This window comes from Mustela nigripes, chromosome 1 (assembly GCF_022355385.1).
Source record: "Mustela nigripes isolate SB6536 chromosome 1, MUSNIG.SB6536, whole genome shotgun sequence".
NCBI classification, from domain to species: Eukaryota; Metazoa; Chordata; class Mammalia; order Carnivora; family Mustelidae; genus Mustela; species Mustela nigripes.
Genome location: NC_081557.1, coordinates 1,833,791 through 1,846,448, shown reverse-complemented (window position 1 = coordinate 1,846,448; position 12,658 = coordinate 1,833,791). Strand labels below are relative to the sequence as shown.

General features: G+C 64.3%; 1 protein-coding gene across 9 annotated transcripts in view; it reads right to left on the bottom strand.

Moving 5' to 3' along the window:
- The window catches only part of KCNQ1 (potassium voltage-gated channel subfamily Q member 1), a 308,960-nt gene that overhangs the window by 208,117 nt on the left and 88,185 nt on the right, over positions 1–12,658 (bottom strand). For all 9 annotated transcript variants that reach the window (XM_059398838.1, XM_059398849.1, XM_059398844.1 and 6 more), the window contains 4 exons: positions 10,223–10,333; positions 9,465–9,560; positions 7,385–7,507; positions 6,400–6,544 (listed from right to left, as the gene is read on the bottom strand). In XM_059398838.1, the coding sequence (XP_059254821.1) occupies positions 6,400–6,544; positions 7,385–7,507; positions 9,465–9,560; positions 10,223–10,333 (475 nt within the window). The remainder of the gene's footprint in view (positions 1–6,399; positions 6,545–7,384; positions 7,508–9,464; positions 9,561–10,222; positions 10,334–12,658) is intronic.

Sequence of the window (12,658 nt, the reverse complement as noted above, 5' to 3'; positions counted from 1 at the left end):
CTGAGTGTTGGTGTATCATCCCGCGGGGACCCCCAGCACCCTGAGACCGTGACCTGAGCCAACGGCAGATGCTCCACCGACTGAGGCACCCGGGGGCCCCTCATTGTGATTTTAAATTGCATCTCCCTAATAACGAATGATATCAAATATATTCTCTGGTGCATATCCATTTCTCTCTCTTTTAATAATTTTGTTTACTTATTTGAGAGAGCAAAAAAAGACAGCACGAGGGGGGAGAGGGTGGGGGACAGGCAGAGGCTCCCCGCCGAGCAGAGCCTGATATGAGGCTGGGTCCCAGGACCCTGGGATCTGAGCAGGGAGCCTGATATGAGGCTGGATCCCAGGACCCTGGGATCATGACCAGAGCCCAGGGCAGAGGCTTCACTGACTGAGCCCTCCAGGCGCCCCTGTTTCTCTTCTTTGATGAGTGTCTGTTTAAACCGTTTGCCTGTTTTTGTTTTCATCTTATTACTCAGCCATAAGCATCCCTCTCATATTCTGGACACAAATCCTTTATCAGATGGCTGATTTGGAAATATTTTCTCCCTGTCTGGCCTTTATCTTTTTATCCTCTTAATACCATCTTTCAAAGAGAGGTTTTTAATTCTGAAAAGTCCAAACGGTTGGTTCTTATCAGGGCTCATGCTGCCGGGGTCGTGTTTGACGAGCTCAGCACTCTGTCACGGAGACTGTCTCCGCGTCATCTGTAACTCTCAGGCTTCTATTTCCGTGATAAATTTCGAGTTGATTCTTGGATATGTGGGGAGATGTAGCTCCAAGCTCACCACTGGAAACGTGGAGGCTCCAGCCGCCCCCACACGGTGCGCTGGAACCATCCTTCCTCTGCCAACCCGCCCTTACGCCTCCGTCAAAAGTCGCCTGTCCCCACAGCACGTAGGTCTACGCAGACTCTGTTCTGCCATTGTTCTATGCACTCGGCTCCGTGCTAGGGCTGGCCCTCCAACTTTGCTCATTTTCAAACGTTGTTTTGGAACTTCAGGGTCATTTCCATGCAAATTTCAGACCCGGCTCATTAGTTTCCACAGAACGCCCGTGGGATTCTGATGCCTGGTGCGCTGAGTTCAGAGATGAGCGTGAGGCTGGTGACCCAGCAGCGCGGCGCAGCTCTCCCCGGCCCCGGGGAATTCTGGGACTTCTCCTGGCAGCATTTTACGGGTCTCCAGGGCTCAGCACTCGCACCTTCCGTGAGACTGCCCTCTGAGTATTTCGTGTTCTTAACATTATAATAATCGGCCTTTTAAAAAATAATTTTAGAGAAAGTGAGCCTGAGTGGAGGGGGAGGGGCAGAGGGAGAGGCAGGCTCCCCGCTGAGCAGGGATCCCAATGCGGGGCTCGATCCCAGGACCCCGGGATCACGACCCGAGCCGAAGGCAGAGGCTCCACCCGCTGAGCCCCGGGCGCCCGCTTCAGATTATTTGCCGCAGAACGCCGCGGTAGAACTGATGCTTGCGTGTGACCTGCCTCCGCTCACGCACTCGCTCCGTGGTCATCTTGCCCACACACCGGGGTTCCACACCGAGAACTGTGCCACCCGCACACGGAGAGGGCTTCCCCTCTTCTCCTCCACCCCGGACGTCGACGATGTCTTTTTCATGACCGTTCCACCGGCTAGAGCCTCCCGGGTCATGTGGACCGGGGGTGACAAGAGCAGGGTGCCTTTGTCCTTGTCGTGCTCCCGATCTCGGGTAAAGCACCCCGTCTTTCTCGGTGACAGTCCCGGCCGGCGTTGACGTGTTGACAGTCGTACCCACGGGGCTCACTCCTTTGTGCTTTCTCTCCGCGGGGGGCTCTCGTAACGGAAGGCTGACCTGGACCTGCTGCGGGCGCCAGGAGGGCACCCAGGTGAGACAGACCTGGGTCACAGAACCCCTGCTCTGGTCCCCTGTAGCCAGGGCTGGGCCTCGTCCTCGGGGTCCCCAGGGATAGTCCCCAGAGTGGGGGGCACGTTATAGACACACTCCTGGGCTCCCCGCAGGCCTGTGACTCAGAATCTCCAGGGACAGCCTCTGAAATCCTCCTGCTGGTTCTGAGGGGGCCGCAGGGGGTTCTGACCTGGAGCATCACGGCCCGGCCCTCTGCCAGCAGGGAGATCCCGGCTTCCCCTGCCAGGAACACTCTCTCTGTCCCCAAGACGAGGACTTCTGTTTCCAGCCAGAAACTGATGCCATCAAAACCCCCTCTCTACAAACTCCCCAACAAAGCTGACCGAAGTGACACACGTCTTCTACGGGCTCTGCGTGGGTCCCCCAGGGCCCCAGCAGCCACAGCACTAACCCTGCACCCTGGCCGTCCCGGGCATCCCCTCACCGGGGGAGCTGCGGTGCGCCCCGGAGGAAGAGCCGGGCCTGCGGCCAGCACAGGCAGGAGGGGGGGACAGAGACACCGGATGAACAGCCGCGAGCAGACTCCAGCCACAGAAACAAAGAAGCAGAAACCAACCCACCAAGCCAGGGGCGGCGCACGCAGAGAAGAGAGAAAGCCAGTTTGCGGCGGCCCGTGCTCGTGGGGCACGAGTGAAGTGTCAGCTCTCGCCACGTGGGGATGGGCGGGTTCTCACGGGACAGTGAGCCGGTGTTCGCAGTGCGCGGGCGTCCAGGAATCCCCGCTCCATAGACGTCTGGAGGGGCTCATGGGGCTACCCCATCCAGGGGACAATGTCTCCAGAGCAATGTCCCCTCAAGAGGACACAAGGGAGCCCTTGCTAGAAACCCCCACAGACCACAGGGAACGAGCCGCTGTGGGAATGCTGCAGAAGCCACGGCTAACAGAGACAGACCCTCCGAAGACAGTGGACAGTGACGTCGTGGCATGGATGACGACATCGTGATGCACATGAGGACATCATGACATGGAGAAGGACGCCGTGACCAGGATGATGGCGCTGTGATGTAGATCATGATGTCATTCATAGGTGACGACGTCACGGCACAGATGATGATGTCACGACACAGGTGAGGACATAAGCACGTTCAAGTGACTGACTGACTCCGAGGGGGGTACCGGCCGCAAGGACCGAGCAAGGCCTCACACGACGGACGAGGGCGCCCAGCATGGAGGATGGAGTTCCGGGGACTGGAAATTTCAGCGGGGACTACCCAGTGGGTCAGACACATCGGAACAGCCAGCAACCCGGGAAGAAGCCGCCGATGGGGTGGCCGGGAGACAGAGCAGGAAAATACAAGGGACAGCTGAGGCGGACAGACAGACGGCTGAGCCGACGTTCCCAGGGCCGGTCGGAGCCACGAGGGCAGCGATCCTTGGTGCTTATGTGCGCACCGTGGGAAAAACACGGACCGTCAGATTCAGGGATCACAGCGGACGGCGGGATGGAGAGAGCTTGCCGCACCCGCCCGGCTCCACTGTGGAGACACGACCTAGCGCCAGAGTCCCGGGGGTGACAGTGGCACTAAGGAGCTGGACAACACCCGGACACCAGACCCCGCGACGTCCGTACCTCAGCCGGCGACCTCCTCCCCAACCCACCACCACCCAACGGCAGAGGCAAAATAGGACAATTCCAGACCAACGAAAACCGAGCTGACCGTGCAGACCTCCCCTGAAGGAACCACTGAAAGCCCTTCAGGAAGAAGGACATTAAACCCAAACACCAAAGCAGAAACCCAGCCGACCTGCCGGCGAGCACGAGTTGGGGTCGATGGCACACAAGCGACCAACGCAGAGAATTTAAAAAGGCAGAACACAAACATGGGGCACGGCAGCATGGGTGGGGGCGCAGGGTGGGACCTGGCGGAGGCCCGTGGACGGCAGCGGGCAGGGCGCTGTCGGACCCTTGCTGCCCGGAGGGGAGTGCGAGAGGGGAGGCCTGGCGTGTGCGGCCAGGGGCACCGTGCCGGCTGCCAACGGCGTGCTACGAATTAGGCTCTTCTGGAAATGACCTGCGGGCAGAAGCAGACCCCCTGACCGCCGTGGGCCAGGCTCTGCATCAGCGCCTCCCTGGACCGGCTCGCCTCTGCCGAGTGTGCAATGGAAGGGGAGGCCGCCCTTTCCCCAGTACCCCCCGAGTCCACTCTGCCCTGCCTTGGGAGTCACACCCACGCTGCCTGGGGCTTCAGGCCCCCTCCCACTGGCTTTGGCTCCTCCGACCTCCAGCCCCACGGGGACCGTGGCACTGCAGGTGCTGGCCTGGCCCACTGGCTTGTCCTGTCCACTCCCCATCCATGCCATCCTGGGTGGGGCTTGGAGAACACAAAGCTGGCCATGAACACTAGTGCTCTGAGGACTTCGGGGACCAGCCCGTCCAGCATCTGCAGGCTCCGGGGCCAAGCTCCAGTCTTGGAAGGGAGGATCACGCCCGCACCCGCGCACCAGGAACCCATGTAGGCCTCTCCACGGGGAAGGCGGGCTTGCTCCCAGGGTGCAGTAGGAAAGCACACGGTATGCCCAGGTTGGCGACCACACGGAGCGACAGGGGCATGGCTACCCCCTCCCCCATCCCAGCCACAGCTCCTTCCCTCTCTCCCAGACAGCTCGACCCAGCATGGATGCCACCTCTTCCAAGAAGCCTTTGAGCCAGACCAGGCTGGGCCCAGTACTTGTCCCCCCGAGGCCCACAGGCTCAGCACCCTTGCTGGGGCCCTTCCTCCTCCTCGGGTGCCAAGGAGGCCCTGCTGCCCCTCAATCCCGGGGCGTCCCAATGGCCCTGCACGGGGTGGGCTCCGGACCACAGACCCTGGTGAGCAGGACGTGTGAGCAGCCAGGGCTCGGGAGGCTGGAACCTGCATAAGGATGGGAGCCCCGAGGGCAGAGCTCCTGCTGTCCACACTGCCTGCCACCACCACCGTTCCTCCTGCGGCCAGTTAGGGCCCTTGCCACGAACACAGGAGATCTGCTCAGGAATGACAGGGCTGCAGACCAGGCTCTGGAGGCCACGAATGTGGGTGGACCGCCCTTCCCAGGACCGTAGGTGTCACAGGACAGAAGCCCAGAGACTCCATGGGCTCAAGAAACCGCAGAAGTGGGGGGCCGTGCGCAGGCCAGAGCCGGGACAGGGAGGGCGCCTGCCTCCCACGCCCCTCAGCATACCCACATTGTGCATGTGGCGAGGCCTGGGTGCAAGGTGTCGCTCCAGCCGGGGCGGGGAAGGATCTAGCCTGGCTGCTCGCGCCCTGCTGCGCTGGGACCGGGGCTAGGGCCCTTCCCGGTGACTGCATCTGCCCGGGATGAGGCTCCCTGTCCCCCACCAGGGCTCTGGAGAGCCTCAGCCACCACCCCCAGGCTGGGGGCCACGCAGGGTCCCCAGGGGCCAGGCCAAGTGCTCAGGCTCCGGCAACGCCGCGGCTCGAGCTGGGCTGACTTATGGTGTCGGTGGGAAAGCAAAATTCCTCCGTGCAAAAGCATTTCACAAAGGGAGCCTGGCTTCCCCGCTCTCGTGCCTCATTACCATTCTGCAGGCGTCCTGGGCACTTCATACCAGCAAACAGTCTGAATGCGGCGCCCCACATTCAGCGAACGGCAGAGAGGCTGCCCCCCACGCCCGACCCGCCCGGCAGCATTTGTGCACAGCCCCCATCTGCACCGCGACAATGGCCCTGCCCTGGATCCGGAGTTGGGGGCCCGGGCATTTGTGGGCACAATTGTCCCTTGTGCTCACTCCGGGGGACAGGCGGGGAGCGCGTCCTGGGGGCTCACCAGCGAAGTGGCCAGATTCAGGCCAGAGCAGAATCGCGACTGCATGGGATGGGGCCGCGCGGTGGCCCAGTGCCCAGCGGGGTGGGCGCTCTGGCCCGGCCCACAGGCAGCCCTGAGGCGCAGGGAGTGGCCATGGCCCCTTTCCGGAGTGCTTTCCGCCCTGCTGCCAGGGGACTGGGACCCCACACAGGGGGATGCATGAGGGGGTCGCCGCCTGAGAACCCAGCACTTGGCGGGCCGGGCGCCCGTCAGCACAAAGCATCAGGACCAACGTGAGCCTGTCCCTCTCTGCCACAGCCGAGACTGTGACTCTGCCCTTACAGCGCCCGGTAAGCGGGCATGTTCCACTGGGTGCCAGGAAGTGGTCCCAGAAGGAAGAGATGGACACAGAAATGCCCGAAAAGCAAAGACGCGGTGTTGAGAAGGGGACGAGGGCAGGTGCACAGAGGGGGCTCTGGAGGTCCTGTCTGCGCTCCACCGGGCGCGGGGGGTCAACACACTGGGGCCGCTTCCATCCTGCCAGCCTGGGGCGCCACACATCACGACTGAGGCAGGGCTGGCCCCTCCAGCCCGGCGTGTGGAACAGGGTGGGGTCCCACCTTCTCAAAAGGACCTGCCTTTGAGCTGGAGGGGGGGGGGGGCAGGATATCACGGGGCAGACGCCAGGTCCACAGGAGCCAAGTGCCCATCCCCGTCCCCATGCCTCCACCCAGGGCGAAGGCTTCTCACCAGAGCTGTCACAGCTGTCCACAGAGAAGTGGTCTGGCTTCCGGTCCTCTGAGACGGGCTCACATGTGATGTGGGGGACCGTGAGCACCTTCTCTCCGGGATTCAGCCCATTGTCCTTGTCCAGTTTGAACTTCTTTCTCTTTACCTAAAACGACAAGCAATAAGCCAATGGTTCCTGGGCGTCCGCTAGCCCCAGAACCCCTTGGCAGTCCCCGCTGGGCACCGGCCAGAGAGCCAGGCCTCAGGGCCAAGCACTGGCCTGGTGCATGCAGACGGGGGGGCCATGGCCCTGCGAGGAGGCTGGGGTCCTGCGGGGGGCTTGGGCCAAGGGGGAGGTGGCCAGAAGCCGGGCCAACAGGTAAACGTCCCGGAGCGCACGGGGGCGCACGCCAACACGGCAGCCAGGAGCCACGGCATGTGCGGGGTGGCCGGCAGGCGGTCCGGGGCCGGCAGAGCTGCTCTGAGGGTCAATGGTGAGGAGATGGGGGACGGGGAGGGTGCAGGGGCCCTGGGGACAGCTGAGCATCCCCACCAGGTGTGAGCAGGGACACCTCGTTCACCACAGCGGACAACCACAAACGACATCCTTGCCCGAGGCCTGCCCAACCCCCCTGCACCACGACCTCAGGCCTCTTCCCCGAGCTGGGATGCCGCCTCCTTCCCGACCGACAACCACCACGCCCCGCAGACAGTGGGACACCAGGGCCCTCTCGAGAGCCTTCTCTGCCACCACAGACCAGATCCCGGCCCATTCTGCACCCTGGGGCTCCTTCTCGGGCCCCCCACAGCCCCGGCCTTGTAGCCCCCATCCCACACACCCCCGGGGCCAGGGGGACCCCGGCAGGGCAGCACCCAGTCATGCTCCCCAACCCCCACCCTGGGCCCGGAGCGGTGGGGCTCCTCTAACAGAGCTCAGCTGAACCCAGGGTCAAAGCCCGGCCTGCTAGCGAGGGATGCCGTGCGGGGGGCAGGCAGGGGCTGTTACCATGACAGACTTCTTGGGCTTGGGGCTGGGGGACAACAGGGCATGGCTGCGAGCCGGCTTGCGGACGTAGAGCTTCCAGGTGCAGGACTCGGGGTTCTCGGCCGCGTAGCACCTCCACGCTGTCTGCATCAGTAGAAGAGAGAAGAGCGGTCAGCGGCCTGGCCGCCTGACGGCCTCCAGTGGGAGCTGCCGGCACCCCAGCCTGCAGGCCAGCCCCCCACTTCCCAGGGCCTCATGCGCTGCCTGGCCTCCCAGCTTGGACGCCACGCAGGTCTTCGTCTGGGACCTCAACACACCTTCCACTCCCTCCCCCAGCCTGATCCCTTCGTAGAGGCAAAGACACCTGCCGCTGCCTCTCCTCGGGCCACAGCCGGCGGGTGCACACGGCAGGTTCAGACACGGGCTCAGAAACAGAACACCCGGGCCTGTGGCACCCGGCAGGAGGGGTGGGGGAGCGAGGCCCCTTCCAGAGGCCCAAATGCGGGGTCCCGGGGCCCGGTGCCATCTGCAGTCACGGGGACCCTCTGGACAGCCGCCGCTGAGGACGCACCCTGGGGGCCTTGTATTGGCAGTGGGGCTGGCAAGGTCCCAGGCGGCCGTGACGCCCCCCACGATGGGGACCTGGGCCGACAGGGCAGCCCTCATGCCACCTACGGGAAAGGCCACCCAGGCCTGACCCTCTGAGGCTCACTTTGCCAAGCGGCGGGCACATGTCACGCCCACGAGCGTACTGCCAAGGAACTGAGGTCCCCAGCTCCTGGGGACACGCAGGTGTGCCCGCAGCCCCTTGAATGCCCTGCCCGAGCGTGGGCTTCGCAGGGTTGCCCCAAGGCACCAGACTCCACGAGGAGTCCACCGCACTCCGCTCCCGCCTGCAGTCTGCCCACAGCGGCCTGGGCTGGGTTTTACGGCCTGATTTATGGTCTCCCCAAAAGAAGAAGGCTGTGGGACCATAAAAGCCGGCCTATGGGGGCCGAGCCCCACAGCTTTACGGCCTCTGCTATTTCCTCCCCGTCCGGGTCCATGTCCAGGCCCCAGACGCGGGGGAGCCCGGGGCTGAGCTCTGGCTCCCAGGTGGAGCAGCGCCTGATGGCCAGCATCCCTCACGGGGCTGCACAGGGCACAGGCAACGAGGCCACAGGGGGTACCCCGGGGCGTCCCTAGCGGGCATCCAGTCCTGGGTGCAGCTGCCCCACTGGGCAGGGGGCCCCACATCCACGGCTGGACACGGACTACACCTGTGCCCCAAGATCCCCCTCAGCTACTCCCCGGGCCGGCCCTGGGCCTGCTCCTCCCCACTCTTCCCTCCCCAGACCCTCTGGGACCTGGTTTTCAGATGATTTTTGGTCTTTGTTAGCCTGAAAAGAACCAGCCATTGTCTGGTGGGTTCCAGGGGCCCTGGTTCACAGGGCGGAGCAGGGCGCTCAGGAGCTCAGGCCCCACCCCCCCGCCCACGCTGCTCTTAGGCTCTGTCTCTCCAGCCCCCAGACCTCATCACAGGAGCCCTGGGCCCCTGATCAGCCACCGAAGGGCCCTGGAACCCAGGGTGTGGCCGTGCGATCGGCTCACCAGTCCCACCTGCTGCCACAGGGATGTCCAAGCTCCATGGGGTGCCGGGGACACCCAGAAGGTGACCATACTGCACAAGCAGGACCCCAGTCCCCCTGAGGGACGGCCACATGGGAACCCTTCCCTTTTCTCTCCTAGATCTGCTCCAGTGCAGAGCAGGGGTGGGGTGGGGCGGGGGAAGGAGGCTGAGGAACAAGACGCCAAGGTCGGCTTCTGTGGCTGGGAGGGGAGAGGCCCATGGAAAGACCCCTGTCTGGGAGCTGGTCAGGGCGCATCCCTGTCCCCCGGCCCTCCCCGAAGGATGTGACCCTCTGCAGGACCCTGTAGGGAGGGAGCCGAGCAGCCCGCGCTCCCGGGCCCACTAGCTGGCGTGGGCCCACAGTTTGCATCTCGACTCTGGAGGAATCTGCTCCAAGCATCACGGCAGAGAGCAGCTTTGGGATCTCAGAATGGATGCTGAGATGTGGCGGGTGTGACACGCCGACCGCGCGCCCACGGCGGGTGCCCTCACCTGAATGAGGGAGGCGGCCGCTGGGATCTGCCTGTTGAAGTGCTTCTGTCTCTGCTTCTGCTGGACCTTCAGGGCGAAGCCGGAGCCGAGAATCCCCTGGGAAGCAGCGAGACCAGGGCTCATGTCCACTCGGGCAGCCACTGCCCGGCCTGGCCTGGGGGACATGGCAGGCGCCAGGGGCGCAGGGCAGGTGCCTGGTTGCCAGCCTGGGCGTAAGGTAGCCCCGTCTGAGAGGGTCTGCAGCTGCATGCCCGGGACAGCCAACAGGACAGACGGGACCAGCTTGGTGGGAAGCAAGCCCCTCGTCCATCGCAGAGACCAGTCGTACCCATGTGTGCGGCACGTGCACGGAATCCATACACGTGCCTGTGGGGAGTGACGTGTCACATACGCCCACGCCCTACAGGGACACACGGACCCATGTGCCCACACGGGCAACTAGAAGGTGCAAACCTCATGGTCCACAGTTTCTGGGGAGGACGTGGGTCAAGGCCTAGCTCAGGCCTCCAGCAGGTGCAGGGACTCTGCCTGTGCCATCGCGGGGTGGCTGCTGCTGGGGCCTCCCCGTGTCCCCTCGGGGTGAATCCACGCCTGCACCCGACTGTCTGCTACCGAAGGCCCCCACTGACCACTGCCCACACCCGCTGCCAAGGGCGCTCTGGGGGCAGGAGGGCGGGGGCACCTTGGTGAGTGGGCCCCGAGCTCGGGGGAGCCCCGCCGGGGGCGCGTGCGCGGCGGCCCCGCCAGGCAGCACCTACCGCCGGGAGCGCGAAGAAGGAGATGGCGAACACGGAGAAGCAGGAGGCGATGGTCTTCCCGACCCACGTCTGCGGCACCTTGTCCCCGTAGCCGATGGTGGTGACCGTGACCTGTGAGAGGGGCCGCCCGGAATCTCAGGACACGCGACCGTCTGGTCCGAGCCCACCCCCCTGCTGTCACGGGGCTCCTGCCCAGAGGACAGCCGTGTCTCCCAGAGCCCAGGCCGTGCAAGGAGCGAGGCCGTGGGTGTGCACAGGGGCGGGCGCCCCAGCGGGACTCCCTGGTGCACCACCTGCCCCGGCCCACAGCAGGGCCGCCGCCCAGGAGGCCGGAAGCTCCCACCGAGGCTGGTCCTCGACCAGGAGGACAGGGGTGAGGCGCCATTTCCTGACACCACTCTGGGTACCAGATGGCTCAGTCCCCCTTCTTCCAAGAGCACCAGACACAGCTCAAGCCGCCTTCTCAGTGGGGGAGCCGACCCTCGGAGCTGGCGGTGGGATCACGGGCACTGCCCCGCCCCAGGCTCCTGTCCCGTTAGCATCTGAGATCAGCTGCCGCAGCCTCCAGCATAAGCCTGAATGCAACATCCCACAGGAATCGAGGGCCCAGCCTGGCTGTGCCCGTCACTCAGCTCTGACGCCCTCGGGCCCATGCCTGCCTGGACGCTGGCCCTGGGGCTGCCCAGGGGCTTTGCAAGCATGGGCTTTGAGCCTGGCCAGCAGACCAGGGATGCCCGGGTCCCACATGTGGGCACATGTTCACACCCGGAGACACAGTGGCCCAGAACATCCATGTGGCTTCCTGCCTTTGGAGGTGAGCCTGGCTGGCACCTGCCCGCCCCGCGGTCACCTGGGTCCTGTTCTGAGCAGCCTGGCTTCTCCCCTCCGGAGCCTCCAGGCCAGGCCAGGCCGGCGAGAACAGACTCTGGGCAGCCAGGGAAGGTCTGCACACAGTCTTCCCTCGATGCCCGGCCCCGAGGCGCCAGTATGGGCAACAGGGGGACAGAGAGCCAGGGCATCCCACAGAACAGATGCCAACGGAAGGTGAGGCCAAACAGGACATGGTGAGGTCTGTGGCAGTGGCCGCCCATCCCGGGACCCTGGTGGGTACTCCCCACCAGACGTGGAGCTCAGAGGGTGGGAGACACCCCGTGGCCACGGCCAGGCAGGGACAGCCACGGGGCCGCCCACAGCGTTGGAGCAGGTGGGAGGGGCAGGCAGGACGAGCCCATCAGCGGGCAGGTGAGTCTGGGCAAGCGCTCAGCTTCTAGCGCTGGGGGCAGCCGGGGCCGGGCACTGCTGAGCCCACGGCAGCCTAACCACACATCTGCTTGGGGTCCTGGGACTTCCACAAGGCCACCGACCCTCAGAAACACACATCCACCCCCCCCAACATGGAACGCCTGGTGCTGCCTATGGCCCTGTCCTGTACATGGGACACCTGAGCCGGTGGAGGCGGGCGCGGACCCACAAATGTGCCTCCCACGCAGCTGAGGCACCACACGCGTGCGCATGCACACACACGCACGTGCACACACACGGGCACACGCACATGCACACCCACACATGCACAGACACACGCACGCGTGCACACCCAGACCGCGTGCAGGTGCCTGCAGGGTGGGACCAGACCACCCCAGGGCTGAGGGCCAGCCTGACGACCAGCTGGCAGGTCAGAGGCCCCGGGGAAGCCTGGAGCCCCCTCGTCTGCAGGGCGTCCTCTCCCACGGCCTGCGCCCCACATGGGAGGCCTGGGCCGCAGCTGCCTGTGCAGAGCCCCCGGGCGTGCGGAGCGAGGGCAGGTCTGGGGCTGCCAACGGCGGAGGGCGACGTTAGAGCTACACCTAGCCATTCCGAGAAAGTAAAAATGTTCGTAAAGACTTTTTATTTATATAAACGTAGAGCGGGTCTGTTGCCATTTTAATAAATAAACAAGAAAACTTCTTAAAATGGCTCAGGGGTACTTTCCTCCGCGCTGAGCGTGGAGAGGTATGATCCACACGGGCAGAGGCTCTCTGGGGTCCACGGCGACCGCTGAGAGTGCAGAAAGCACCCGAGACCAGTAAGTGTGTGAGTGGCTGCTGGGCAGGGTGAGGCGGGGGGCTCCCACCTCGGGGGCTAGGTTTAAGGGCGTCGCGGAAAACTCAAGCATACGACCTTTTAAATGACCATAATGAATAAAACAAACAAACCTGGTGACGGGAAAGCAAATGGAGGGCCACAGGCAGGCCCCCAAGACCATCTCCCTGAGCAGACCAACCAGCACCCCGACCCGCCAGCCCCACGACAGCTGAGGTGCCAGGGCTCCCTGCGGCGGGCCGGCACACAAGGGGTGTCCAGCCAGGTGTCCCCCACCCTGCGGAGGGCACGTGCCTCTCACACCAGGTCACAGACCCACGTTGTTACCGACGTCCTCTGGCTCTCGGAGGCCCATCC